Source organism: Carassius auratus, chromosome 20, assembly GCF_003368295.1.
Source record: "Carassius auratus strain Wakin chromosome 20, ASM336829v1, whole genome shotgun sequence".
NCBI classification, from domain to species: Eukaryota; Metazoa; Chordata; class Actinopteri; order Cypriniformes; family Cyprinidae; genus Carassius; species Carassius auratus.
Genome location: NC_039262.1, coordinates 10,586,882 through 10,612,939, shown reverse-complemented (window position 1 = coordinate 10,612,939; position 26,058 = coordinate 10,586,882). Strand labels below are relative to the sequence as shown.

Sequence of the window (26,058 nt, the reverse complement as noted above, 5' to 3'; positions counted from 1 at the left end):
TGTCTAAAATTCCCCCTGACCAGGGACTACTAGCCTTCCTATTATAGAAACAAGCAAACAAAAGCAACACGTAGTCAAATTCAGTGCAGTGTGAGGTTTGCACATTCATTATACATTGCAAGGAATAGTTTGATCTGTGAATTCTGTACATGCTGGCGTTTTGCTCACAATGAATTACTTAACAATAATGAAAATTGCTCAAATAAAGATTTTGCTAGGAGGATACTGTTAATACCTTGACAGTCGTTGCTTTGTTCGCAGGCAGTGCGTGTCTGGAGCAGTATCTGGCCAAATACAAGCTCAGTCCAAACCCCAAACCTTTGGTTCAAATTCTCACGCGCCTCTCCAAGACGCCGTAACAGACGGATACGGTGACGTTTTATTGTAAGCGCCCACCGTTCATTTGAAGAAATAAAGCTCTATTGTTACTCGCAATGAAGCATGTTCGCTAAAGCCCAATTGTCAGATTGTCCAACTGCCTCGATATTTAGCGTGATGTGCGTTCGTAGAGAATCGTATTTTGACACTTGGATCTGGCTATGATCATTAACGATCTCATACGGGTATGTTGGTCATTTCTCTGGCATATATCGTACACCGTTAAGCCATTATTATTCGCATACAGTTGCATATTTTAGTAACTCAGTGCACGCTAAGTATTGTATATAACCACTGCTGTTTCATATTATGTTCGTCTATTTACATGGCTAATAAAATGAAGTTGAATGTGGCGAGCGTGAACGTCGCCGTCACTGTCGTATCGCTCCATCAATGATATTATATATGCTAAGCGATCTGTGCTGTGAAAACAAAATTATGCCTTTTTATAGCCGAGACATTCCTTTAAATATCGCCATTCTGAAAAAGCTGTTGGTTAGCGACAAGATAACAATGTAATGCAAATTTAACCAAACCTAAAATATGCAGACCTGTCTGGGACATGTTTTTATTGTGAAAGATCTCCGTCCAGCTTTTTTTCCAAAATGTTTTACGTTTTCGATGATTTTGACGGACAGGAGTAAACTCGCGTGTTAAGCATGATGGACACAACATCATAACGCTCGAGCTCTGTTCGCCAGTAAACGAGCGCGCGGCGAGACCCGAGCACAGAATTATAGCAGCGCCTCAGATATGAATGATGATGGAGGCTGATAACGCGGAGAGCTGGTTTCCTCTGTCAGAAAACGGAAGCACAAGTTTAAACGCGTCGAACCTGGGTTTCCTAAACGCGTCGTCTCTGGTGGGTCTGTGGGGTGATGCTCAGGATAAAGAGGTGGCACGACTGGAGGAGATCCTGCAGGCGCAGGAAAGAGCCTACAAAGATTTCACTACCACCATTCAAGTTTTCCTCCTCATCGGCTCCCTTTTGAGTAAGTAGACAAACACGGGGATTTAAAATGTTTGGCTGTTCATCAGCAAATGTTGTGGAGGCTGCACTGCTTTCTTGTCTAAATATATTTTAATAAAACAATCACATATAACTGGTTAATTGATGTGATTAACTGCATTATCCAATTTGAGACTATTATAAACGAATGGCGAATTGCACTGTGCGTGTGAATGGATAACCACATTAAAGGTTACAGTTGGGGCACAAATTAGATTTGGAATGTGAAAATTTAACAAACATGACCATAGGCTATATTGTCCGTGATAAATCACATTTTACATTGTATGTTAATATCAAGTGAGAGATGCGAATTTGTAAACGAAGGCTTTTTATTATTGAGCATTCACACAATGATGACGCACGGGTGTTGTGATTAGTCATGCTATAGCAAATCTTTTGTGTAAGCAAGTCAGTGTAAGCCCTGATGTTAAAAATAATGAAAAACAAACAAACAAAAGTTGCCAAGGTGACACGAGTCTTTTTTACTTAAATATTCAGAAGAAAATCAAGATTTGTGTTCATATTTCATATTGTGTCCAATTTATTCTGTGGGGAATACCCATGTCTTTGTTTAAATAATTTATGTAGGCATTGGAATTTATAGGAAGACTTAAATAGGCCTACTTCTCTTTGCATTATTGCTAATGTTGAAGTAGACTAGTTGTTTTGTTTGATTAGCTTTCTTTTCCATAACTTCTCTGCATACACATGAAGGTGAATATATCAGAAGTTCAGTTTTATGTGCACTTCTTTTGTCAATGTGTTTATTAAATTATTGACCTCAGCTCAGTGATCGTGTCCTTTGTATGATCTATGATTGTAACTTTCTAAATTAGTAGAAACAACATTTTAATCTCAAGTTGCTTGCAACTAGTTAATTTGAGTAATTTACTCGAAAATCTTTTAGTTAGCGGACAGCTGTCCATATTTAAGGTTTTTACATCAGAATTCAGCTGGAGAGCTTATGCTGAGATTCAAATAATTTTGATGTCAAATATTTAGCTGTTGTTGACACTTTGTGCAAACAGCTTGTTTCTTTCTTTCTAAAAACAAAACAAACTGCATTAGAGAACAGCACTATTTAAATGATTCACCATTCCAGAGACATTTCCAAGAGAATGTGTTAAGATGATTGTGTGAATTCTTACACATTGCCACAAAATGATTATGACAGCTAGAAGCTAATGATCATGTGCCAAACAGAAACTTTAGAAATTAGATGTTTTTCGTGGGTCCATTCATGCTTGGACCAAAACAAACTGAGATATGTAATGTTTCCTCCGTCAGTATAATGTCACATGCCAGGTTTCTAAAGAGGCTTTTTACAGAGCCTCTCACTCTGACAATGATACATTGAACAAAAAGACTGATTTTTGTTTACACAGATTACATATAGGTGCTCTAGAATGCTATTGATAATCCTATCTGCTGTAATGCAGTGTATTCTGTACCAGTAGAATTGATGCATTGCTTGGAGAAAGGGGAAATAGAGTATTCAGAGCCTTCTCGTGGTAAATGAGATTTTAGCATTGTTTATAGTATAATGTTCTTTTGTACTGCTTGTTATTTTTTTTAACTACGTCAGAGGGAGGCAGTTTCGTCAGACTCAAAACAAATGAGCCATCACATGACTTATTAGCCTGCAGAGCGCTTAGTAAATGCTCGTAATCTGATGATTTGTTTCTACACTGGATTAGGGCTCAAGTTTCAGAAAAGTTGGTAATTTCAGACATTCGTTGTTGCAATGGGTTACTCATTAATGCACTCTAGTTTTATCCTTGGTGTTCATTTAGCAGACTGTTTGGCTCATGCATTCCAAATGAAAAGATACAGTTGTTTTTCTGACTGCCTGTATTCCAGTATCTGTCCACTGCTTATGCATCCAATGCATAAATATTCAATAGTTCTCAGACCAAGTCTGGACATATCATTCAAAATTGATGAAACTTTTGTTATCATTTACTCACCCCCATGATCATCCAGAGTTGTAAGAGTTTTTTTTTTCAAAAAAATTTTATGGACAGAAAAGCTCCGAGACATCTTTCAAAATATATTTATTTGTTTCAACAGAAGAAATATAGTTATAGATCTATGGAGCAACATGAGGGTGAGTAACTGATGACAGAATATTCATTTTTTGGGTGAAGTATTACTTTAAAGGCGTGCATGATATGGTCATCCTCTGTTCTGACAATTTTCTTTACTTTTTCATCATTACTTTTCCATCATTAAGATTAAGATTAAGTTAGCCAACAGCCAACATCTGTTCTCATACTTCAAAATTTTCAAACATATTAGAAAGAGTTGAGAAACCACTAACCCCTGTGAAGTCTAAAAACCACTGTTAGCCAAGGGCATACCAGAGACTTCTGGGAACAAATGGACGATTGTCCAGCACTGTCAGTGTGCACTCAAAATGTCACCAGGGTAATAACTGAGGCAGCTGCAGATGGATTCCACCGTGCTTTGCACGTTACACATGCATGGTAATGGGAAAATATGAAAATCACAGTCTTTGCGTAAAAGATGCACCAACATTGTGCCAAGCTTAATAACGGGTCTGGCTAGAGAGCACTTGTCACCCAAGTGCTCTGTTCACATCAACATCCAAGAAGAGAATCACCTCAGGCTCCATTTCAATTAAAGGCATTTGAATTCCATTGTGTCCGTGCATCATTTCTTCAAAGTAAATTAATCTTGTGTAGTTTTCTACTTAATAATGTACATAGATGCTTCATTTTCATTTAGCCCCAAGTGAAACTTTTTGACATGCTCTCCCTGATTGTTTTTAATGCTTATCTGTGAAGAAATGAAGCCTACTAGTACTATTATCATACCAAAGCAGCTACAGCTGCAGCTGTGTTGTCACGTGTCATGCCAAGGAATATTCTGGGTTCAGTAAAAGTTAAGCTCAGTGGATAGCATTTGACTTTCAAATTGTCCCTCGTGGACTATGGAATTAAACAGGAACAGATTTGGAGTATTTAAAAGCAGAAATGTGAAGCTTAGTACGTATTGTATGTTTTCGTGCATTTCCATCTATAAATAGCGAGATATATTAAAGCACTTTCTTGGGTTAAAACTTGTACAGTATTATTTGACCTGTAAAGCTAAATCATTTTAGCTGGAAGATTGTACGTAGTTGTACAGTATAAAGAACAGTGATACCTTAACACAAAAATCATGTTAACTTTTTGGCTACTATTGAAACAAGTATTTGAATTATTTACAGATTGGACCTATTCTCTTCCATTGTTCTGTAAGTGCTTTACTATAACCTACATTTTTGCTCTTTCAGAGAAGAGGAAATTTACTTTACCCAAGTATCCCACCACATCTCAATATTAGAAACATTTGGTTTTTATGTGCCTGTGCATGCTAAGCTTTTGCCTCTTCCTAAAATCATAATACCCTGCGCTGTGAGGCTTGTTTGTCCTTCACCGCAGCATAAGAATGCCATACTGTAGCTTATAGGAACCACAAAGGGAACAAGGTTTTCTTCCCCTTCAAATTAGCATGCAGCCTTCAGGTAACTCATTGCCATGGGAACTGCTGTAGACAATAAGATGAAGGTTGCTTATGTCCCATTCACATTCAGCTGTGTCCTTGGATACTGACCTAGGCTTGTAACCTTTAACCTTTTCATCTCTTCGTCCCCAGGCAATACTGCAGTGTTGTGGTGCACTTGCTACACCAATGTCTTCAAGTCTGTTACCAATCTCTTCATCAAGAATCTAGCGTGTTCTGGCATTTGTGCTGGATTGGTGTGTGTACCCTTTGACATAGCCTTGAGTGCCAGTCCCCTATGCTGCTTATGGGTCCATACACCTCTGCTGTGCAAAGCCATCAAGTTCCTACACAGGCTTTTCTGCTCTGCCACTGTGCTTAGCTTTGCTGTCATCGCCCTGGATAGGTGAGTGGATATTCATACTAATTCAATCTAATAAACTAAGTGTAATTGCTTTAGTTTTGAGGTCACTAAGGGTCTCAACCAAACAATAATTAAAACAATTGATAAAGATAATAATAAATTGATTGCTTAAGAAAACCTGCAAACACTTACAGTTGTACTCAACCCATGGGCACCAGCTGTTTCACAGATTAGTGCTTCCATAGCAACCTACTCCGCCAGACCCTTTATCAGTTCATTGAATAATTTATTTTGCTTAGCAGCAGAAGCCTTTCTTGAGACCAACATTTTATCACTTCAGAAAAAAACATACATGCAACATGGAGACACAAATCACAGAATAAAAAAATACTGATTTTCATATTTTGCATATTTTCCTTTTGTGCCTTTCCTGGGATTTTCATTATGTATCTGATCCATCTATTTATGTCTTTTGTACACACATTAAGCAGTTTAACTGTGCTTTAAACAATTTAGTCCTCTAAACAGTGTCAAGGTTATGTAACTAATTTAACTAGGGCTTATTCAGAACTCATTCTAGTGCATCTCAAAAAATTAGAATATCATGGAAAAGGTCTTTATTTTTTTGTAATTTAATTAAAAAAGGCAACTTTTTTATATTGTAGATTCATTGCACACAAACTGACACAAAGACACTTTCCAAGATGGGCATTTTGACATATTTTGTATGTATTTGTGGGTACAATAGCAAGAAGAGGCAGATTCGGTATTTAAGCGATTTGAGACACGTTTTTGCATAAGGCCTGAATACCAGAACACCACGGGTGCTGAAGTGAGACTCTTTCACATCTTTTTCTGTTTGTTTAAACTGCAATTTGTATTTGTTCGTTCAGGGGCAGGAGAACACGAACTTCCTGAAGTAGAGCTCGGTTCGGTGTGGCTGTCCGTGAGATGCAGCTCTCTGCGTGCACACCGTGTCTTTTTAGGTTGGCCTCAGCCAGTTGGTTGAGATCGCCAACCCCACGCCCCGTTACCACCTTTCACCCAAGTCATAACCATCAGAATTAAAACAAAAAACTCTTGAAATATTTCAGTTTGTATGCAATGAATCTATAATATAAGAAAGTTTGCTTTGTTTAATTAAAATTACAAAAAATAAAGAACTTTTCTATAATATTCAATTTTTATGAGATGCACCTGTATTTAAACAAAAACCATATCACAATTAGTGTTATCAGATTTTAATTAATCTAAACTAATCAACTTAGTATTGTCCAATCTCTAAGCAAAATTGGATCATTAATAGAGTCAAAACTCTTCAGCACGAACAGTACACTTCCCAAACAGATTGACTCTTATGAGTCGCTTCTTTTTATCAATCATTCAGTGCAACTTGTTTAATCTGATCTGTAGCTAAATGACACTTATGAACTAGTTATTTTAAATGAATCAAACTTATTAGCATGACTAGTGTATTGTTATTGATTCCCAAACAAATGACAATTATGAGTTGATTCATTATAGTGAATCAAATCCATTCAGCACAACTAGTCCAATCCATTGTTTTGTTCTATTTGGACAATATAGGCAATAGGCCTTTTCCTTTTAAATTTTGCCAATATTTTGTTAAATGTACCTTCCCTTTATTTCACTTCCAGGTACTACTCAGCACTGTATCCACTGGAGAGAAAGATTTCAGATGCCAAATCCAGAGACCTGGTCATCTACATCTGGGTGCATGCGGTGGTGGCCAGCGCCCCTGTGTTTGCTGTTAGCAATGTGACGGATGTCTATGCCACCTCTTCCTGTTCTGATGGCCAGTCTCTTGGACATCTGGTTTATATGATCACATACAGCGTCACCACACTCATTTTACCACTAACAATGGTGTTTCTAGCCATGGCACTAATCCGCCGTGCACTAAGCACCAGCCAGAAGAAGAAAGTGATCATCGCAGCGCTACGCACCCCACAGAACGGCATTTCCATCCCGTATGTGTCTCAGCGTGAGGCTGAACTTCACGCCAGTCTGTTGTCCATCGTTCTAGTTTTTGCAGTGTGCAGCACTCCCTACGCTGCTCTGGTCATATACCATTCAGTACTGGGGGCCACAAAAGCCTCGTCTTGGTTACAACTGACTGCCGTGTGGCTGCCGAAAGTCTCTCTCCTCACCAACCCACTGTTTCTCCTCACAGTAAACCGTTCTGTGCGGCGCTGCCTTCTTGATATGCTAGCACGCCTTCATCGCCGCTATAGCCGAAGGAACATGGTCAATGTTGGGGGTCTGGCTGAAGTAGGGCCACTAGGGGGCGACACTGTGGTTCGCTCTGGCAGTCAACTCCTGGAGATGTTCAATATCGGCCAACAACAGATCTTCAAACCGAGCGAGGATGAAGAAGATAATGAAATTTCCTATGTGGTCTCCGCCAACTTTCAACCCAAAGAAGAAGGAGTGGGTGGAAACGGAGGGGCAGCAAGAGAGCTGCATCAGCCACAGTCAGGGGACGTGGTAAAAGAAGAGGGCTTAGTGTTACCAAAACATTCCCCTATTCAGTCATGTGCCTACTCCTCTTCACAGGTCGCCCCTGCGACTCCCACAAGCCCTGAGGATGCAACACAGTTTGGTTTTGGGCCATTTGAGTTGCCACCGCAATGGCTGCCTGAAACCAGGAACAGTAAGAAAAGGCTCCTTCCTCCGTTGGGTAACACACCAGAGGAGCTGATCCAGACCAAGGAGCCCAGAAGTCGGCCCGAGAGACGCATCAGTAGAAACAATAAAGTTAGTACCTTCCCTAATGTGGATCCATGAAACAGTGCAGTTGACCAAATCATGAAAAGCCAAGAAGAAAGACTGTTTGAATTTTTTTTATCTAAAGCTATTTTGAGATGATTTTCTTTGTGAGTGCAGATCAGTGAAGGACATGGAGAGTATACGTTTACAGTAGGAAGTAAGAGGAATTTACATGCTCTCTTGCTGTCTGTTTGGTTGATTTAATAGACATTCCCTCATCACCATGTTCTGAAAGAACAGGACAGTGATCTTTCACAGGAAATTCAAGAAACAAACGTAAGGTAGGCATGAATTGTATGACATTTGTTTTGTTGGAATGGTCAATAAAATTAATCACACTCATTTTTATGTAGATACATCCATGCTGTGTTGAATCTGACTGATGTGTCCTGCTTAAATTCTTGAAATATTACCCCACGGCCCATGTTATTAAGCACTATAATCTATTTCAGTTCACTTGAACAGCTAGTTAGAAACTAATGCATTACTCTCAAAATTTAAATATTATAAATTATACATTTTATGTTCACTACTATTGTGAAAAAATATTACAATATAAAATAACTGATTTCTATTTTAATATATATTTGAATACATTTTAAGATAAATCACATGATCCTTCAGAAATGGTTAGTATGCTGAATTGGCATTTGTAAAAATTCATTATTATCAAAGTTTTTATTTTTTTTTTATTAATAGAAAGTTTTTAAGAACAGCATTCATTTCAAATAGATATTTTGTTGTTTTTGTTGTTGTAACATGCAAGTCTTTGCTGTCACTTTTGATCAATTTAACGCATTCAAAAAATATATATATATTGGTAAATATGATCAAAGAAAGCTGTGAAAATTCATCTGCATTGTTAATCCTTTTTATCTTTTATTTAAAAAATTCACAAAAACATATACTTTCATTGGATAATAAGAATTTAAAATGGGGGGGAAATATCATTATAAAATAAATGTTTTTCTCAAATATTCGTTGGACACAATTAAGGGCACCCCTAGAAATTCTTATGAGTAAAATATCTCTGAAGTATATTCCCATTCATATTCACAATTTTGAGCACTCCAGCATGATTATAAACACGAAAGTATCCAGCCATGGCTTCCTGTTTCACAGATATATAAAGAGGAGGGAAAACAAAGCCCAAATTCCCTTAATCGTCCTTCATAATTAGAAAATAATATATTTCTGATGGGCAGGTGGCTTTAAAAAAAGTGGCTTTAAGAACAGTGAAAATTCCTATTTCCACCATCAGGGCAATAATTAAGAATTTTCAATCAACAGAAAATGTTAGGAAACTGCCTGGCAGAGGATGTGTATCTATATAGTCCTAATGCACGGTGAAGAGAAGAGTTGAGGGCTAAAGACTCTCAAAAGACCACAGCTGGAGAATTGCAGAAAATAGTTGAATCTAGGGCTCAGCACCTACATCACCACATGTTGTTTGGGAGGGTTTCAAGAAAAAATCTCCTAGCTCATCCAAAAACAAACTCCAGCATAATCAGTTATCAGATATGACTGGAACTTTAAATGGGGCTGGCTTCAATGCTGAGATGAAACTAAAAAATGAGCTTTTTAGCAGCAAACACTCGATAAGGGTTTGGTGAACACAGAGATAAAAAGTACCCCATGTGTACAATGAAATATACTGCTGTATTTTTATTGTCGTGGTCCTGTATTTCTGCTGGAGTTCCTGGATGTCTTGTTCAGATAAATGGCATCTTTGATTCTATCAAATACCAACAGATAAAAAAATCAGTAAGTGACCAAAATCTTATAATATGTCATGTTTGGATCTTCCAACCGTACAATAATCCAAACACAAACCTCAAAAATAACACAGAAATGGGTCACTGAGCACAAAACCAAGCTTCTGCTATTGCCATTCCAGTCCACTGACCTGAACCCTACAGAAAATGAGAGGAGTGAACTGAAGAGGAGAAGCACCAACATGAAGCTGGGAATCTAAAGGTCCTAGAGTGATTCTGGATGAAGGAATTGTCTCTGATCGCTTGTCAGGTGTTCTCTAACCTCATCAGGCATTATAGGAGAACATTTAGACCTGTTAAACTGGCAATTGGAGGTTTCTAAAAGTATTGAATAAAAGGGTGCCCTTAATTGTGGCCAATGAGTATTTGAGAGAAACATTTATTTCATATTGAAATTTCCCCCACCATTTAAAATTCTTATTATCCAATAAAAGGATACATTTGTGATTTTTTAAAAAAATAAAAGTTACAAAAAAATTTATAATGCAGACGAATTTTCACAGCCCTCTTTAATCATATTTACCAAGGGTGTCGAAATGTTTGCACATGACTGTATGTGGCTTTATGTGCACATAACACTTAATAATACTTTTGGAATTTCTCAGGAAAAGATGGTCCATTATTGAAAACTTTAATCACAACTAAGTGTTCGAATTTGACTTGCTTAGCATTAAGAATAATCACAGTGGGCTTTTATAAAGATTTTGCAAATGTAGATCTACTTGGTGGGAAACGGAATAGATTTCAATGTAACTTTGAAATATTGAATCAGTTTGCCTGCAGAGGGCTATACGGCTCTTATGTTAGAGAACAAAGAGCTCAGACTGACTGTTTCTATGGTGGGAAACACAATGAGAAACATCCTCCGCTTAGAGGTCATTAGGTGTTTGGAACAATGTAGTGTAATCATACATAAATTATGACTCACAGGCTTTTGTTTGCCTTTTATTGTTAAAATATTTAAATGCTTTCTCTTCATTTTATATTTTCTTCAAAAGCCAAGCCATTCTCGGGCTAATCATACTGCATTTTATATTTCTTAAATGATTATTTTATTGACATTCAAATGTTTATAAAATACCTGAAAGCCAATTTCATAGAATTGTCTCATTAAATCTCTTCCATTGAGTTCTTCAATAATTGACTAGTATTCAATATACAAACTATGTCTTTCCTCATGAAACATATTTTCATAAAAAGAAACATTGTTTCTCTGAGTTAATCGCCTTTTATTGCAAAAGCAAAGCTCAAGTTTAAGCACTTGCATGTGACTGAGGAAAAAAAAAGTATTAAAGACGACAGCATGTTTTTCCCCATATGCCAGTTTCAGTGTTATTAATTAAAAAGGTGGATTTTAAAGTTGTTTAATGTGTTTTCCAAATCCAGAAACCACTAGCTTGAATTTCTACTTGAGTTACACCACAGTTGGTATGTGGAATTAACATAATACTTGTGCTCTTTTCCACATTGCTTTAATGTATAAAAAGGTCAAGCAAAGTGTTGTTTGGAAGTACAATGATTGCCATCCATTTACATGGCGCTTTATACATAAAAATAAATAAATAAATAAATAACACTACTTTCATGATTTCCAGTCCATTAAATAAATTGTCTGATGGAAGCACACGTCTCTCAAATTTAGCTTAACTAAATACCTCAAAATAGGTAAGGGTTCATTAAATTAGAGTTGCCTAGCAACTGATAACCCATCACATGGCCTGTATATTGGTTGACTTAATAGGACAAGAGTCTACTGGCTTTTTATTACTTTCGTCCTATTATTTTCATTTATCATCTTAAATAATATTTTCCCTGATGTCAACCTTGATATTAAAGGGATAGTTCACCCAAAAAAGAAAATTCTGTCATTACTCACCCTCATGTCGTTCCAAACCCGTCAGACATTTGTTCATCCTCGGAACACAAATTAAGATATTTTTGATATAATCTGACCCTCCATAGAGAGCAAGGATATTACTACGATCAACACACAGAAATGTAGTAAGATAAAGCAATAGTCCATCTTCCACAATTTTGGAGAGTAGCCCAGAACGTAATCAATGTAATCAGTGTTGTTTACGTTCAGTAGACTGCGTGCGCGCATGCTGAACGTAAACAATGCTGATTGCTGTTGATTGTGTTCTGAGGTACTCTCCAAAATGGCAGAAGACTGTAACTCGGGGAGAAGAATTGCTGAATAAATTATGTTATCGTTGTTTTCTTTGTGTACAAAAAGTATTCTCATAGCGTCGTAAAATAACGGTTGAACCCCTGCTGTCACATGGACTATTTTACCAATGTCCTTTTTTGATGGAACTAACCCTTTAAATCTGTTTTATTATTACCAGTAGGACTACTATTAATGATAATGATGATGATAATTACATGTGTGTGCAATTAAGTCTACAAATGTTTGTATTTGCATTACTTTTTTTTCAGGGACTCCTACATATGCTTATGAAAACCCCTTTAAAGTTGTAGGCCATATTAGGGTGACATTACATCTTTATTACCTGGACAAGTTCTTGCTGGAATTTGTAAATTATTTAGGTTTTGTCTTTGTTTTCCTCTTGTTTTCATGCTTGCTGAATGTAATGACTGAAAGTAGTTTGACCAAATAGCATGCAGTCATCGTACATAATCAACCAATAGTGGCATGCCAGAAAATTGGATTTACAGAGAATGGTTAAAGCAGTGCAAATGCGTATGAGGACTGTGGACAGCATGTGTAATTAATACATTTTAAGCAATTAAAAAAATTCCAGCCAGAACAAGTGTGGGGAAAAAGAGGACATATGGTCACTAGTTATGTGAAATATCCTTTATGCACTGTGAGATATCAAAATCAAAATACAAGAGTGGTCTCGGCAGCTTTATGCAGAGTTATCAATAGCACATTGACCAGCTGGGCCCCTGGCCTGAGGATGTCAGCCTTTACAAGAGAATTCAGCAGCAGAATTGGTCACATCTGATGGAGCCTCACGGCTACAGACTCCTAGACAAGAGTCTCGGCGGAGTAAATGGAGCCCATCTCAATTGTGCCTGCACACCAGCATCCTGCAGCATGATCAGTCTGCTCTGCCTCGAAGGCAGTAGCAGGGAGCAGGATCATTACATCTCAAGTATCTGGATCCAGGGACAAGATGACAAAAGGGCTCTCATCTCCCAGCACACGAAATGAAGGTCCAATATGTGCATTTGGAGTTTCTTAAGTAACCATCATTCTTTCTGTTTCCTTTGAACATCGTATTGAATAACTGGTATATTGCATCAGCAGTATCTAGAAGATCAAGCAAAATCTCTATGATGCATTAATGTGACCAAGCATATGGCTAGACAGGAACTTGAAATGCTGTTTTATTGGTTAACTCTCATCCTGTCTGGGAAAACATAAAGGAACATGATCCATATGTGCCTTTTCCTCATAATTCACTTCAGTGTATGGAAACGTGGATCCCTACTAATGAAATCCTAAGCCTGCCTACTCAAAAAAGAGCCGGAGGACAGTATATACCAACTACACATGTATTTCAATGAAGTAAAAATGCACTAGATGTCCATTTTGAAATTTGTAGCAGGGACAAATGAAGCCTACAGAGTACTGTGTCTGTATCCAAAAATATAGGCAATATTCTTCTTGTGATTATGCTGTTTTGAAAAATTACTGTCATCTTAAAAAGGCTCCTCAGCCAGACATGATTGTTAAGTAAACACTATTATCCAGTGTGAATGGGTGACCCAGGGCAGCTCTGTAGATTACATTTACAGAGGCAGCCTCCTTTTGAGTTATAAATCAATGAGGGCTTGAGAGACCTAGACCGCATACAGCTGCTTGAGAAATACACCAGGCATTCAACATCATTCACCAGAAACAACATAATGATTTTGCTTTATGTGGGATATATGATGCAACGTTTATACGTTATCGTTATATTATACAGAGTATAGGTACCAAAACCTTTGAAAATCTACAGCTGCACGAAACAATAACATGCTTCTCGGGAAGGTGTGGCGATTTATTATTATTTTTTGCCTCATTCATAAACACGGAACAAAAACTTACTTTTTTAGTCCGTAATGTGTGTGTGTGTGTATACATATTAAAAAATGTTTAATATTTAGCTGTCACACAGTACTTCCGTTTACTTACATTAGAGGGCAGTGTAACTTAAGAAAAACTGGGCATTTGAAAAAGTCGATTTGTTTAGGCGTACATGTGAAATTAATTAGGATAATAATATTTTCTATTTCAGACCAGGTATGCCCTAAGGTAACCAGATATCTGTATTTTAAAATGATTAATATATAATCTACATGCTTAAGGCCTTTTCAACCCACAAAAGCCACAACAGACCTTTAAATAAAAACAGCTCAAGCTTATCACATGACACACCAATAAACAAAATAGCAGTTTCTAATGAAAATGATTTAGGGATTACCACCATTTAGGTATTTTCCAACGTCAGTGCTGAATGAAATATCAGTCAACTCCAGTCAAAAACTTAAAGTTCAAGAAAACATGTTTCAGAGTTAGAAAAATGAAAAACTAAATATAATAAATCACATTATTAACATGATATTACCACAATTAACGACAGAAATGTGTAAAAAAGATGGTTGTTGGTGTCAAACTGAAGGTAGTCCACTTTCTTTAAGACTTTCATTCAGCTAGAAATCAATAACAGGGCTTTGACTTGAAATGAAGATGATATATTACACAGTGTCAAATTATGGCTACCATCGAAAGTCTTGCAAATTCTTTTAAAGAGCTTAAACAAAATTAAATGTAGCCTAAAGATGCACATTAAGCACTTCAAGGTTAGCCTATTGGGATAACATAACCCTTTCATCTTAACATACCAAGGACAAGAGCTGTCATTTACTGAATATGAACTGCAGTTATGCAAATACAAACTGCAGTTGTGTTGCAATCCACACACTGTACAAGACCTGGCATGTTTTCCAGAAGATGCAGAGGATGACTTTATTTTTCAATGCTGTTTGCTAGTTGCAAACAAAACACATAATCCAAAAATAGGTTAAAGGAAAGTCACAAAGGTATCAATAAGATGTTATGAGCTCTGGATTAGGGAAAGGCAACAACAACAAAACAGAGAAAAGTCATGGTATATTAGACTGCCAAGTGTGTCTCTCTGGCCCAGTTTTCTTTAGCAGTTCATTGTTGTCAGCCAATCAATAGCACAAAAGCCCCAATTTCTTATGCGGCTGTCATAATACTGACAGATGGGAATAATCTAAAATGAGAGTCATAACAAAAAAATGTGTGACCTCATTGATATTGATACATTTAAAATCTGAAATATAAGGATGGATGCGCTTGGTGTAGAAAGCTAATCAACTATATTCGGTGTAATGGACAAAAAAGTTTACATCATCTCTGTATAAGTCACCTATATCACATTATGTATTTTGAAGTGGATCGTCATTTATTAATTTTATTGTGCCAAGGTTGGAGATAATCAACCCAATCTTTTAGGGGCTCTATACAGATGTATTTGTATGACTTATCAGACAGAGAAAAAAATTTGTGACAGATTGAATATTTTTGTCCAAAGACAATTTGATTAATAAAATAAATAAATAAAAAAAAAAAAAAATATATATATATATATATATATATATATATATATATATATATATATATAAAAATCAAACCATAGAAAGAGGGAAGTTTGTTTTTATTTACATTTTTATTGCATAGTTGGTCTGTTACTCACTCTTTAAATCAAATGTAGAGTGCTTGGGTCACTGCACTCAGTGGTGCATGTCACGCAGTAGTGTGGTTTTACAGGTAGTAGTGTGTATTGTCTCTGAAGACGCTGTCCTGCAGAGCTCTTTCACTGTCTGTACATGAACCTCTCTTAAAACAAAGCAAACTTTTCTCAAGAGCTCCAACATTCCCACAATATTACTTGGTCTACAAAGGTGAGTCACACTTTCCATTCAGCCAACCTGCTTGTCCAATCACACAGCCATTTTCTCCATCTGAATTCCCTTTAAAATGCTGTCAGGCATCACTGGTACATTGCATTTACTTTCTATTTACTGTTTCACACATACAATTTTGCACAGAAGACCCTAAACAACTTAACAACAGTAGTAGTAACCCTAAACCCAGACAAGCTCGACTGGAAGAAGTTGCATAAAATATCCTTATTCAACTGCCATTTGCAGTACAACAAACTTAATAGGCTATATTTAGTTACAGTATAGCCTATTGCTAGTTTATTTTATGTACTGGTGATTGTGGTTTTAGAAAAATAGAAAGAAAAAAGGTTTAGCACCCAGTTATAGCTTTCTTGTAAAAACAAAACAGAGCCCCCCCCCCACCCACCACTTTTCTTTAGCTTTTTCATCAGAACAGCCTTCGGACGATTCATTTTATTAAGTAGTAAAGCTGACAACTGAACAAAAGGTTTGGAAGCTGACTTTGCAATTCAGCTATTTTATTAGGAGTTGAATGTTATTTATCTTTTAGGTAAAAAAACTTTCTACTTAAAATTTGTACTGACCACAGCAAAATTAAGATGCATGTTCATAGTCTTTATACACTGCAGAAACTTAATGCAAGTTCAGTTACTTTAAAGTTAATCTTAATTTCTGTTTGATTTTCTTCTGTTTACTTTCTTCTAAGGAATTGTCAGAATTAAGCACTTATAACCATAGTGCTTTTCATATTTCTTCTGTAGTGGCCAATCTGTTTTGGGTGTCTTGCTTGGGGGGGTCAGCTCTGCTTAGCCTGTTTAAACTCAGGTACTGGATAACTGCCATTGAACTGTTAATGTTCCTACAGTTTCCATATTTAAATAAACACACATTACACATATTCAAATGTTCCACCAACATTCCGGTCCCGAAAAAACCCTGAATCACTGGACTTAATAACAACAGACCTGTCACTCTCACGTCTGTGCTCATAGTCATTTGAGCGGCTGGTCCCATGCTACCCGAAGGACATACCTGGACCCTTGCTGGATCCTCTCCAGTTTGCCTACAGAGCAAACAGGTCTGTGGATGACGCAGACAACATGGGACTGCATTACATCCTGCAACACCTTGACAAAAATGGGAATTATGCAAGGATCTCATTTATGGACTCCAGTTCGGCCTTTAATACCATCATGCCTGACCTTCTCTCAGACAAACAGACCCAGCTCTCCGTGCCCACCTCTTATCTGTCAGTGGATCACCAGCTTCCTGACAGACTGGCAGCAGCTAGTGAGGCTGGGGCAAACTCACATACAGGACAATTAAAATCAGCACTGGCGCCCCCAGGGATGTGTGCTCTCCCCACTGCTCTTATCCCTGTATACAAATTAGTGCACATCAAAGGACCTCTCTGTCAAGCTCCTGAAGTTTAAGGACAACACTACAGACATCAGCCTCATCAAGGATGGAGATGAGTCTGCTTACAGACAGGAGGTTGAGCAGCTAGCTGTCTGGTGCAGTCTTAACAACCTGGAGCTAAACACTCTCAAAACTGTGGAGATGATAGAGGATTTTAGACGGACCCCCCCCACCCCTCGCACTCTCCCCCCTCACCATGATGAAAAGCACTGTGGTAGCAGTGGAGTCATTCAGGTTCCTGGGCAACAACATCTCTCAGTACCTGAAGTGGGACAGTCACATAGACAAACACCCTTAATTGTCAATCAGCTATAATTTCCCTCTGATTTTAGGAATAAATTATGGGTAAGTTTAGGTTTAGGGGTAGGGATTGGGTTAAATCTGTATTTTTGGATAAAAGATGTTGATCCAGGAACATGTTTTAATTGGCTCCGGCAGCTGAGGAATTCAATCTGCCACAGGAGCTTCTGAAACAGTTCTACTCGACTGTCATTGAGTCCAGTGTTCATCAATAATGGTTTGGTTTGGTTCAACTACCAAAACAGACATCTATTACAATGTACAGTCAGGACCGCTGTGATGATTATTTGTGCTCCTTTACCCAACCTCCAAGAACTTTACATCTCCAGAGTGAGGAAAAGGGTTAAGAAAATCACTCTAGACCCCTCACACCCAGTCCACTCCCTCCTCTGTCCGGTGCTACAGAGCGCTGTACACCAAAACAGCCAGACACAAAGACAGGCCATATCGCACCTGAACAACACATTACACACCTCAGTACTATACATCTGTAAATAACTCATTAAACATTCATCTGTAAATAGCAAATATGCACATACACAGTTTTTCCTTGTTCTTTATATTTTTATTACTATTGTTATCCATAATGTATTGTCTATTCTCTCTTTTTTACTGGAATCTCCTAATACCAAGTCAAATTCCTTGTGTGTGTGAACATACTTGGCAATAAAGCTCTTTCTGATTCTGATTCTTATTGTCAAAGCTGCCAATGCATTCTATGCTTGTTCTGTTTTTTTTTTTTCACCACAACCTCTTGAGCATTTTCCAGTTAAATGACAAACGTAGAGTTTGAGTGTAGAAGAGTTATCCTGTTTACTCAAAGTTCGTACTTTGGTTTACACAGCTCCATTTTGAGCATTGTACTGTACAACTACAATGAAAAAGCTTTCCATCCATAGATGATCATTTCACGGATGGGCAAGAGCTTTCTTTTAATTAGTAGGAATGAGTAACGGAAAGAATGAGCTGAAATAATGAAGGGCGAGAGAGGGAGCAACAGCTTGAGGCGGTTACAGTCAGACCATTGACCTGATGGCATAGATTTTTATTGCCCGTCTTGATTGGAAATGACAGTCTTTAACACAATAATTAGCAATAGGTTTCTAAGCTTCATTAGGTATTATGAGGTCATGCATATTCTGAGTGCAGAGCTATGAATATTAAGTTTACAGTGGATGAACAACCTTGCCAATTCTAATACAAAGTTTCGGGCTAAACTCAAAGTCTGATGTTTAGGTATCATGCACTCACTGCCTCACCGAACCCATTTCTTTTAATCACAATACCATATTTAAATAAACTTAAAATAACTTAACTGAATGAACTCTGAACATAGTATAATATTTGTCACATCTGCTTAGGGGACCATGGATTTTTTCACCAATCACCTGAGCTTTAAATACCAAGAGACTAATTATTTTGGCCCTGCAGGTGATTGACGTCATGTGTTGGGGGGTGGTGGACAAGTCGTACATGCTTCTGATGACTGATGTTATCAAGAACGCTGCTGTTTGCAGAATTACTGGATTTGCATCGTCGCAGACTTCGAATGTGCAAAGTCTGAACTACCGAAGATACAAGTCCAAAATCAGCGTACTTTGTATTGAGAAACGCGTGCAGACCTACACCAGTCTATTTGCCTAATTTTCCTGGTACTTTAAACCCCGGTGGAAATGCAGGAAGCAACATGTCTTGGGGGCAGGGGGTTCCTGGGAAATAACGTTCCTGGTACAAATGTTCCAGGTAATTTCAGTGTTAACGCGGCATATGTGCGTATATATATTGTGGCGGGGTGAAGGATGCAGGTAAGGTCATTTTATTAATGAAAAACGCGGTGAAAGGGGGTTGGCGTGAGGCAGTTTGGTGCTCGGTTTCCTCTTCAATTGGTGCGCTGTGCTCCAGCTCTTCAGGAGGTTGACGTGAGCTGTTCCTCTGTCCTTTTTCCTGGTTGCCGCACACAGTAGGTAATGGGGCCGACATTTTCTGTGACGTTGTACGACCCCTGCCAGGAATTTTCAGGCAGCTGTGGGGACCAGAACAGCTCCTGAGCAATGGCTTTCGTGACGGCTTTACGGAGGGTGGTGGCCTCAGGGTAGCGGGTGGCATAATCCACGATGACCAGGATGAGTTCATGCCCCCGGGCAGACTTCGGCAGCGGCCCCACCAAATCCATCCCGATTCACTCGAAGGGCACCTCAATGATGGGCAGCGGTATCAGCGGGCTGGGGGGAGGGGACTGAGGTGATGTCCATTTGCAGGTCGAGCAGGCCTGACAGAAACACCTGACTTTGGCCTCCAGGCACGGCCAGTGGAATTAGTCGTGGAGGCGCTGTATCATACTCTGAGCCCCCAAGTGGCCTGCCATAGGGTGTGCTTGGGCTACTTCCATCACCACTTAAACAATAGAATATGGGGTTAGCCAAGTCTTGAGACATGTCTCACCTCTGTGTTCGTCTGCTGGGTTTGAGTAGCCAGAGCTTGATGGGGCGCAGGTGTGGCCGCTCAGTCCGTGACGAGCGGGTGCAGGTGTGACTGCTCGGTTTCCAGGGCAACGCTGATGAGAGCTCGGGACATGTGTCACAATGTATATATATCCTTCAACAACATATAAGACCTTCAACACTACTCTATTCTTTTTCTATTTTATCTGATTTCTTCTTATTTATTATATTATTTAAACGCCCTTGCTACATGTGCTGTGTTAAGCTAACTGAGACTTGTTATGGCACTTGTATATCATTGCTCTTTTTGCTGATTTTGATTGCTTCCACTGTTCTCATTTGTAAATCGCTTTGGATAAAAGTGTGTGCTAAATGAATAAATGTAAATGTAAAATCAGGGTCCAGGAATCCAACAGCTATTAGGTGATGGGGTTCTTCCATCTGTGCTGGCATTAAGGTCAAGCATTTTGTCTTCAAGTTTTATTGCTCTGAGTAGTTCTCTGCTACACAGAGTTAGCACATTAGTTTCGATATGACTAGACTGCAGCCTATTTTTGCCATAAAATATTGACTCATTATTTCCAGTAGTCCATGGAAGATTGATTCTGACAGGATTTTAAGACCTATGCACGTGCTACCATAACCTACGAATTAAAATTGAAAAGGACATTTTTTTGTGTGTTTAACTGAAGTAATGTTACATTCCGACCTGCTCTTAACAGCAGCAAGAGTACTTTGACCATGACTATTTTTCAAAGCATTTCCTTCCTTGTTGAAATGGACAAGATGTACCAATAGAAGCACCTGGTTTTCTTCATGCTTTCCTTGACCTGATATTTAGGTAATAGGCTGTATCTAGTCACATGCAATGGAGTATACAAAGTCAGTGTATCAAAAGTATAAACCAAGTTATTCTTCCGTCACAGTAATAGATTACACAAGCCTAAATTAAATATTGCATAGTTTATTTTGAACCGGACATGTTTAAGTGAGTCACAGTATCAAGTTATGAACTATATAGCATCTCTGGGCGTCATTTCCCAAAAGCAGTATCTTAAAAGCATTTACATCAGTGGTCTCTACAATTTACTTAAGAGTACAGTTTTTTTTGACAAATGCAGCCCTGGACAATTCAGTGACTGGTAAGCAGTATTGCCTAGTCTGTGGTTTTTTAGTGGAATTGGGCTACTTTAACATTGTTGCTGTGGGTTGTTTTTCATGTCCGTAGGTATAAGTGACCCCAATAATATGATGTTTAGCTCCTAAAATGTGTATTTTACCAGGGAAACCCCACCAGAATGCGATTGGGCTAGTTTTGAGTAGCAATTTTGGCAGGATTTGTAGTGACACCTGATGGTAAATCTGATTTAAACTAACTCATGATTGGGTTCAAGGATTATTTATTAATCTTTTTGACTGACTCATTAAAAAGTACTGGTTAATTTTATGCAGGCACACCCACTTTTTTCTTGTCATTTTTGTTGCTGGGACTTTTCCGTTTTGATGGTGGTGAGAGAATACATAGGCATTATTCAGTTTATTTTCAGAACTAAGTCTCATAAATCATGACTGTTTACAAAGTTTCAATTGAAAATTTACGGTTACACACCTGGCGAGGGTTATTTTTATTCTGTCTAAAGTCTATCAGGGTGTCTAACTATTCAAAAACAGCATAACCTGTTAGAAGATATTCTGTGGTTTTGATTTAAGATAGAGAAGCCCTTGCTCTCAGCCCATGCATTCCAGCACCATAAGAAGTATGGAAAGTAATACCGCTCCTCTTTGAAGTGTCCCCCAAGATCAAGTCTTTGACATCACTAACTCATTTCATGTCTAAGCAAATAACCCTCATCTTCTTGAAGTTCTAGGCTCTGATCATGTTGCAATAAAGTGGATTCACAGTCATCTGTTCTTCTGGCCGACTCGCTATGTGGACCCTAGATTTTTGTCGCTCAGTTGAAAGAACATCTGCGGCTTTTATGAAAACCGTATAGGCTTGTGACTATGTAGTGTCGCTGACGATTAACAAACAAGTTAAAAGCTCCTTTGTTTGAATCGTTATTACAGTTTAGAGAGGAAAATGTTTAGAAAGCTTGAGATAATTTATAAATATAAGATATGGGGCAAGCTGAGCTTAGAGTTGTCTTAATCGAAAGCATCAAAGAGTAACGAAATACCAAAGAAATCGCTTAAATCTTGAATTATCCAATGTGGGTCTTTAGTAAAAAGGCAGAGGCCCTATTGGGCTGGTTAACCACACACAGTGAACTGGGATCAGGCCTTTAGAAGCTGCTTTGGGGAACATCTGTCAGTGCGGTGAAGCTCTCACTCACTCAGTATTTGTGGGTGGTTTGTTGTGCTATTTTGGATTGGGTGCTGCTGCTAAGGGCTAGTCTGGCAGAGAGAAGTGTGGGGAAAGCCACAGTGGCGTCTGTCTCCTGGGGCCCTCAGCTGAAGAACCCGCTGAGGACCCAGCCATTACCCTGATGACTGTGATGCTCTAAAAATGACTAAGGGGTCAAATCCGGACAGATTTTATGAATTTGTAACAGCATAGATGTGATTATTTGTGACAATATGTCAGCTTGCACACAAAGTTAAGTATTTATTCACCCTTTCTCTTCATTTATTATTTACTATATTCATTTTGGTTAAAGAGTGCTCTCATACTTTTTCAATGGCTTTGGTTTTGGAACTATTTTCCCAAGAACATTTTAAGTCTTAATTGCTAAAGATTTATATGCCATGGCATGAACCAAACCAACCAGCTGGTGAATCACAACATAGTAAACTTTGATTTGCGGCAAAAAAATAAAAAAAATAAAATAAAGACTTTTACTGACGTTTGGGAAAATTAAAGTGGCTTTTGATTTAAATATGTTTTGTTTTCATATAGAAACAATATATTTAACATTTATTGTGAAATATGTTTATATAAATAAAAATTTTGGGTTGCAGCAAATCTGACTTTTACATCATTTGCAGTCCTTCGAAGCAGTTGGTGCGCTTAATTATTTTAGAGTTCTCTTGACTCTCTTGTTCTCTGATTGGTGGAGATTTCTATGCAGAATTGACATGTAGTTTTTGCAAAGAATTATGATGTTAAACAATTATTATAAAAATAAGTTGAAACCATGCAGGCTGATGTCTTCAAACAAAAGCATATACCACTGAATCGATTATAACCTCATAGCTCACAGTATGTCTGTATTTAAAGTTTTCTACATTATTGTTAAAAATCAGTTTCCATATTGGGAAAAGAATGGGAATTTTTACTTCCAAAAACTGCACTTGATAGTAACCAAATAATTTCACAACAGAATCACTTTGTTTGGTTATTTGTTTGTTTATTTTTGTGGCTAAAAAAGAATCCTGCCACCAATGTGAAAAGCCCAAGTCTGTACGTTGCCCAGTTTAACCTTTTTTTGCCACAGCTGGCATGCTTGCTTAAGCAAAACATGGAGACAGGCCAAGAACCTTTGGATTAAATTTCATTGGTATAACGTAAATGCACAAATGCTGCTTGTTAAAATCCCCAAAGCAGGAGAACATCGTCATCATGCCATGTAACCACTTTAGTACTGAGAATCACCCAGTGGTTCAGTGGTCAAGAGAAGTACTGATGGTTTTAAATGTCTTACATTATTAATATGGATTAGCTCTCGGTGGCTTTGATCGGTTGTCTATCGTGTGTCTATCGGGGCTTCTGAATTATGGTCATTATTTGTTAATTTAGTAGTTACTATCAAACTCTGGATTCAACCTGTTTAATGAAGAAGGAACTGCTAATGTAAAGAGCAAGTCTTTGCTAATATTTTCTTGAAAACAGTGACAGTCCAGGCCATCCCAGGCCTATAAACTCAAGTGCAAGGAGCTGTATGATTTAAAGGAGAGCATGTAGTTGAAATCAGCATCTTCTGAAATATTTTGACATTTGTAATGATTTATTGACTCTGATATTTAAGGATAATGCCCAAGCATCTCCTTCTGGCAAATACAAAGTGCCAGTTGGCCCTTATTGGAACAATATTGTGAGTAACTTTAAAGTAGCCCAGTTGGTTTTCATTTGGAAAAATGCAGTAATATACACTTGGACCCACTGATGTTTATCCTAAAAGATTATTTGAAAAGTATTGCTTAGTCTAGAAGTATCTCATTCTACTTGAGCAGTTTGAAGCTGACCGATGTTCGTGTCCAATTTGTTGTTGAGATGAATTAACTCCATATCTCTCTCCATCACAATATAAACAGTCAGTTGTTTTTAAGTTGACTTGTGTTCTCTTGAAGGAGTTGCTTGGCAAGAGACAGTCATTAACATCAGATCAACAACCTCACAGTCAATTTACACACATTAACTACAAACTACAAAATAACTGCCTACAAAAAATACAAGTTCGGTCTAATATCACCATTTTATCTGATGGATAGATCTAATAATGTTACAGTAAACAAAACACATTTTTGTCCATCTTCACAAATGGGTACTGGTTTGCATTAAGTTGTGTGACTTTTCAAATGATTCCAGTAAAGTCATTAAAGCAGCTGTCTAGGCAGCTCTTTGCTCCCGTGTTTACTTGGCATTTTACTAGTATTCTTTCTCTTTATTAGTTGCCTAGTCTGTGACAAATTTGAGTCAGAAAGCTGTCTAAAACCCTTAATTTCCAGCTAGACATTAGAAACCCACACTAATATTCATTCACATAATCCAAAAGCCTCAGTCACAGGTTAGTGCTTGTTTCTCCTGAGTCCACGTGACCCATTTCGCTTGTATTAGTGAGCGCAGTCTCTCTCAGTTCTTGGAGCATTGTGTTACACTGGGACACTCATTCTCACTCATAAAAGCATGCAGTCATTTAGTTTGAAGCATTCTCCAGATCACTTCCAAAAGGCTTAAATATCATCATTAGGCAGACCTGGCTCTGCATATACCTTATCTTTATTATCCGTTGCTTTAATGACTTCTGTGGGAGTGAAGTCATACTTGCATCTTACATCTGAATATTATGCAAAGGTCTTCTGATCTCACATCTGAATATTATGCAAAGGTCTTCTGATCTCATTTCCTCTGTTAAAGGCAATGGCTCATCAATGAAAAGAGGCAGTAAAGATTCAAAAATGTGTGTGTGCAAATATAATCCAGACTGACATGAAAATTATGTACGTTTGAGTTTGACCCAAATGATTTTGACATGATTTTCTTTACTTGAGTTATTTTTGTCATAATTATGCTCGTCAGTTCTGGCAGCTCTGTTATCAGCTGTCCAAGATGAAGTTCGGTGGAATCACATATTTCTGGGAATAGCTTGTTTTTGTCTGCTAAATGATTCCTGTTACTTCTGACACTAAGAAGAAGTTTTAGTTTGTACCAAAAGCCTTTTAGGTAAATCATTGTTATGTCACATTAATGCATTATGATATATTATAGTTGCCAGGGATTGCTTAGGGTGAATTTCTGGAGTGGATAAATTATGGATCACAGATGCTGTAAGTGTGTCATTAAATCAACATTGTTTCTATGTACATTTTTTACTTTGGGTGGCATATTATTTATTCTATTATTATTGGCTTTATTCAAAAAGTTAATGGAAAAAAATCCATATTCATCAAGTTAATCAGGAGTGCCTGCACTATAATTTTACTCAGTGTTATTTGGGTAGTCTTAAGCAGTGTTTGTTTCAAGTTCTTTTGCACTTCAGCCGGTTCTGAACTGACGCAGAGGTGCACAAACCACAGGATTGGCCGAACACTTTTCAAGCTGTCAGACATGAGCGGTGCAGTCTGGCTCACTCTGAGTTTCTGCATTCTCAAACTTGCTAGATTTTTAATACATGGCAGCTGTTCTTCGGCCACGTGGCAAGCGCCATAAAGAGCAGCTTTCTTTTAGTTTGAGGTAGTGTTGCCGAATCTCTTTCCCCTGTGCCAAACTCCAGCCTGAGGTGAACCTCAGTGCACAAGTAAAACACTCAGCAAACCAGGTAAGACCACCCTTGAGAATTACACTGTCTGGGCCACATCAAATTTTTTGGGGGGGCTTATGCAACATTTAGAACTATATTTTTTGATTTGATCAAGATTCGATTTTGAGGGTTAAACGGATAGTTCTTCCTAAAAGTGAAAATGCTG

At 37.9% G+C, this 26,058-nt stretch overlaps 1 protein-coding gene across 1 annotated transcript; it reads left to right on the top strand.

Annotated features, from left to right (window-relative positions):
* Positions 1-372: 372 nt before the first annotated feature.
* Positions 373-8,392, top strand: LOC113120882 (G-protein coupled receptor 176-like). Its single transcript, XM_026290994.1, has 3 exons — positions 373-1,370; positions 5,051-5,303; positions 6,920-8,392. The coding sequence occupies exons 1-3, from the start codon at positions 1,136-1,138 to the stop codon at positions 8,067-8,069; spliced, it is 1,638 nt and encodes a 545-aa protein (XP_026146779.1). The 5' UTR covers positions 373-1,135; the 3' UTR covers positions 8,070-8,392.
* Positions 8,393-26,058: the final 17,666 nt, after the last annotated feature.

Bases quoted from the DNA above. Each gene is read 5' to 3' on its own strand.
- LOC113120882 (XM_026290994.1), top strand. From the start codon at position 1,136: ATGATGATGGAGGCTGATAACGCGGAGAGCTGGTTTCCTCTGTCAGAA. The intron at 1,371-5,050 runs GTAAGTAGACAA...CTTCGTCCCCAG, and splicing joins CCTCATCGGCTCCCTTTTGA to GCAATACTGCAGTGTTGTGG. The intron at 5,304-6,919 runs GTGAGTGGATAT...TTTCACTTCCAG, and splicing joins GCTGTCATCGCCCTGGATAG to GTACTACTCAGCACTGTATC.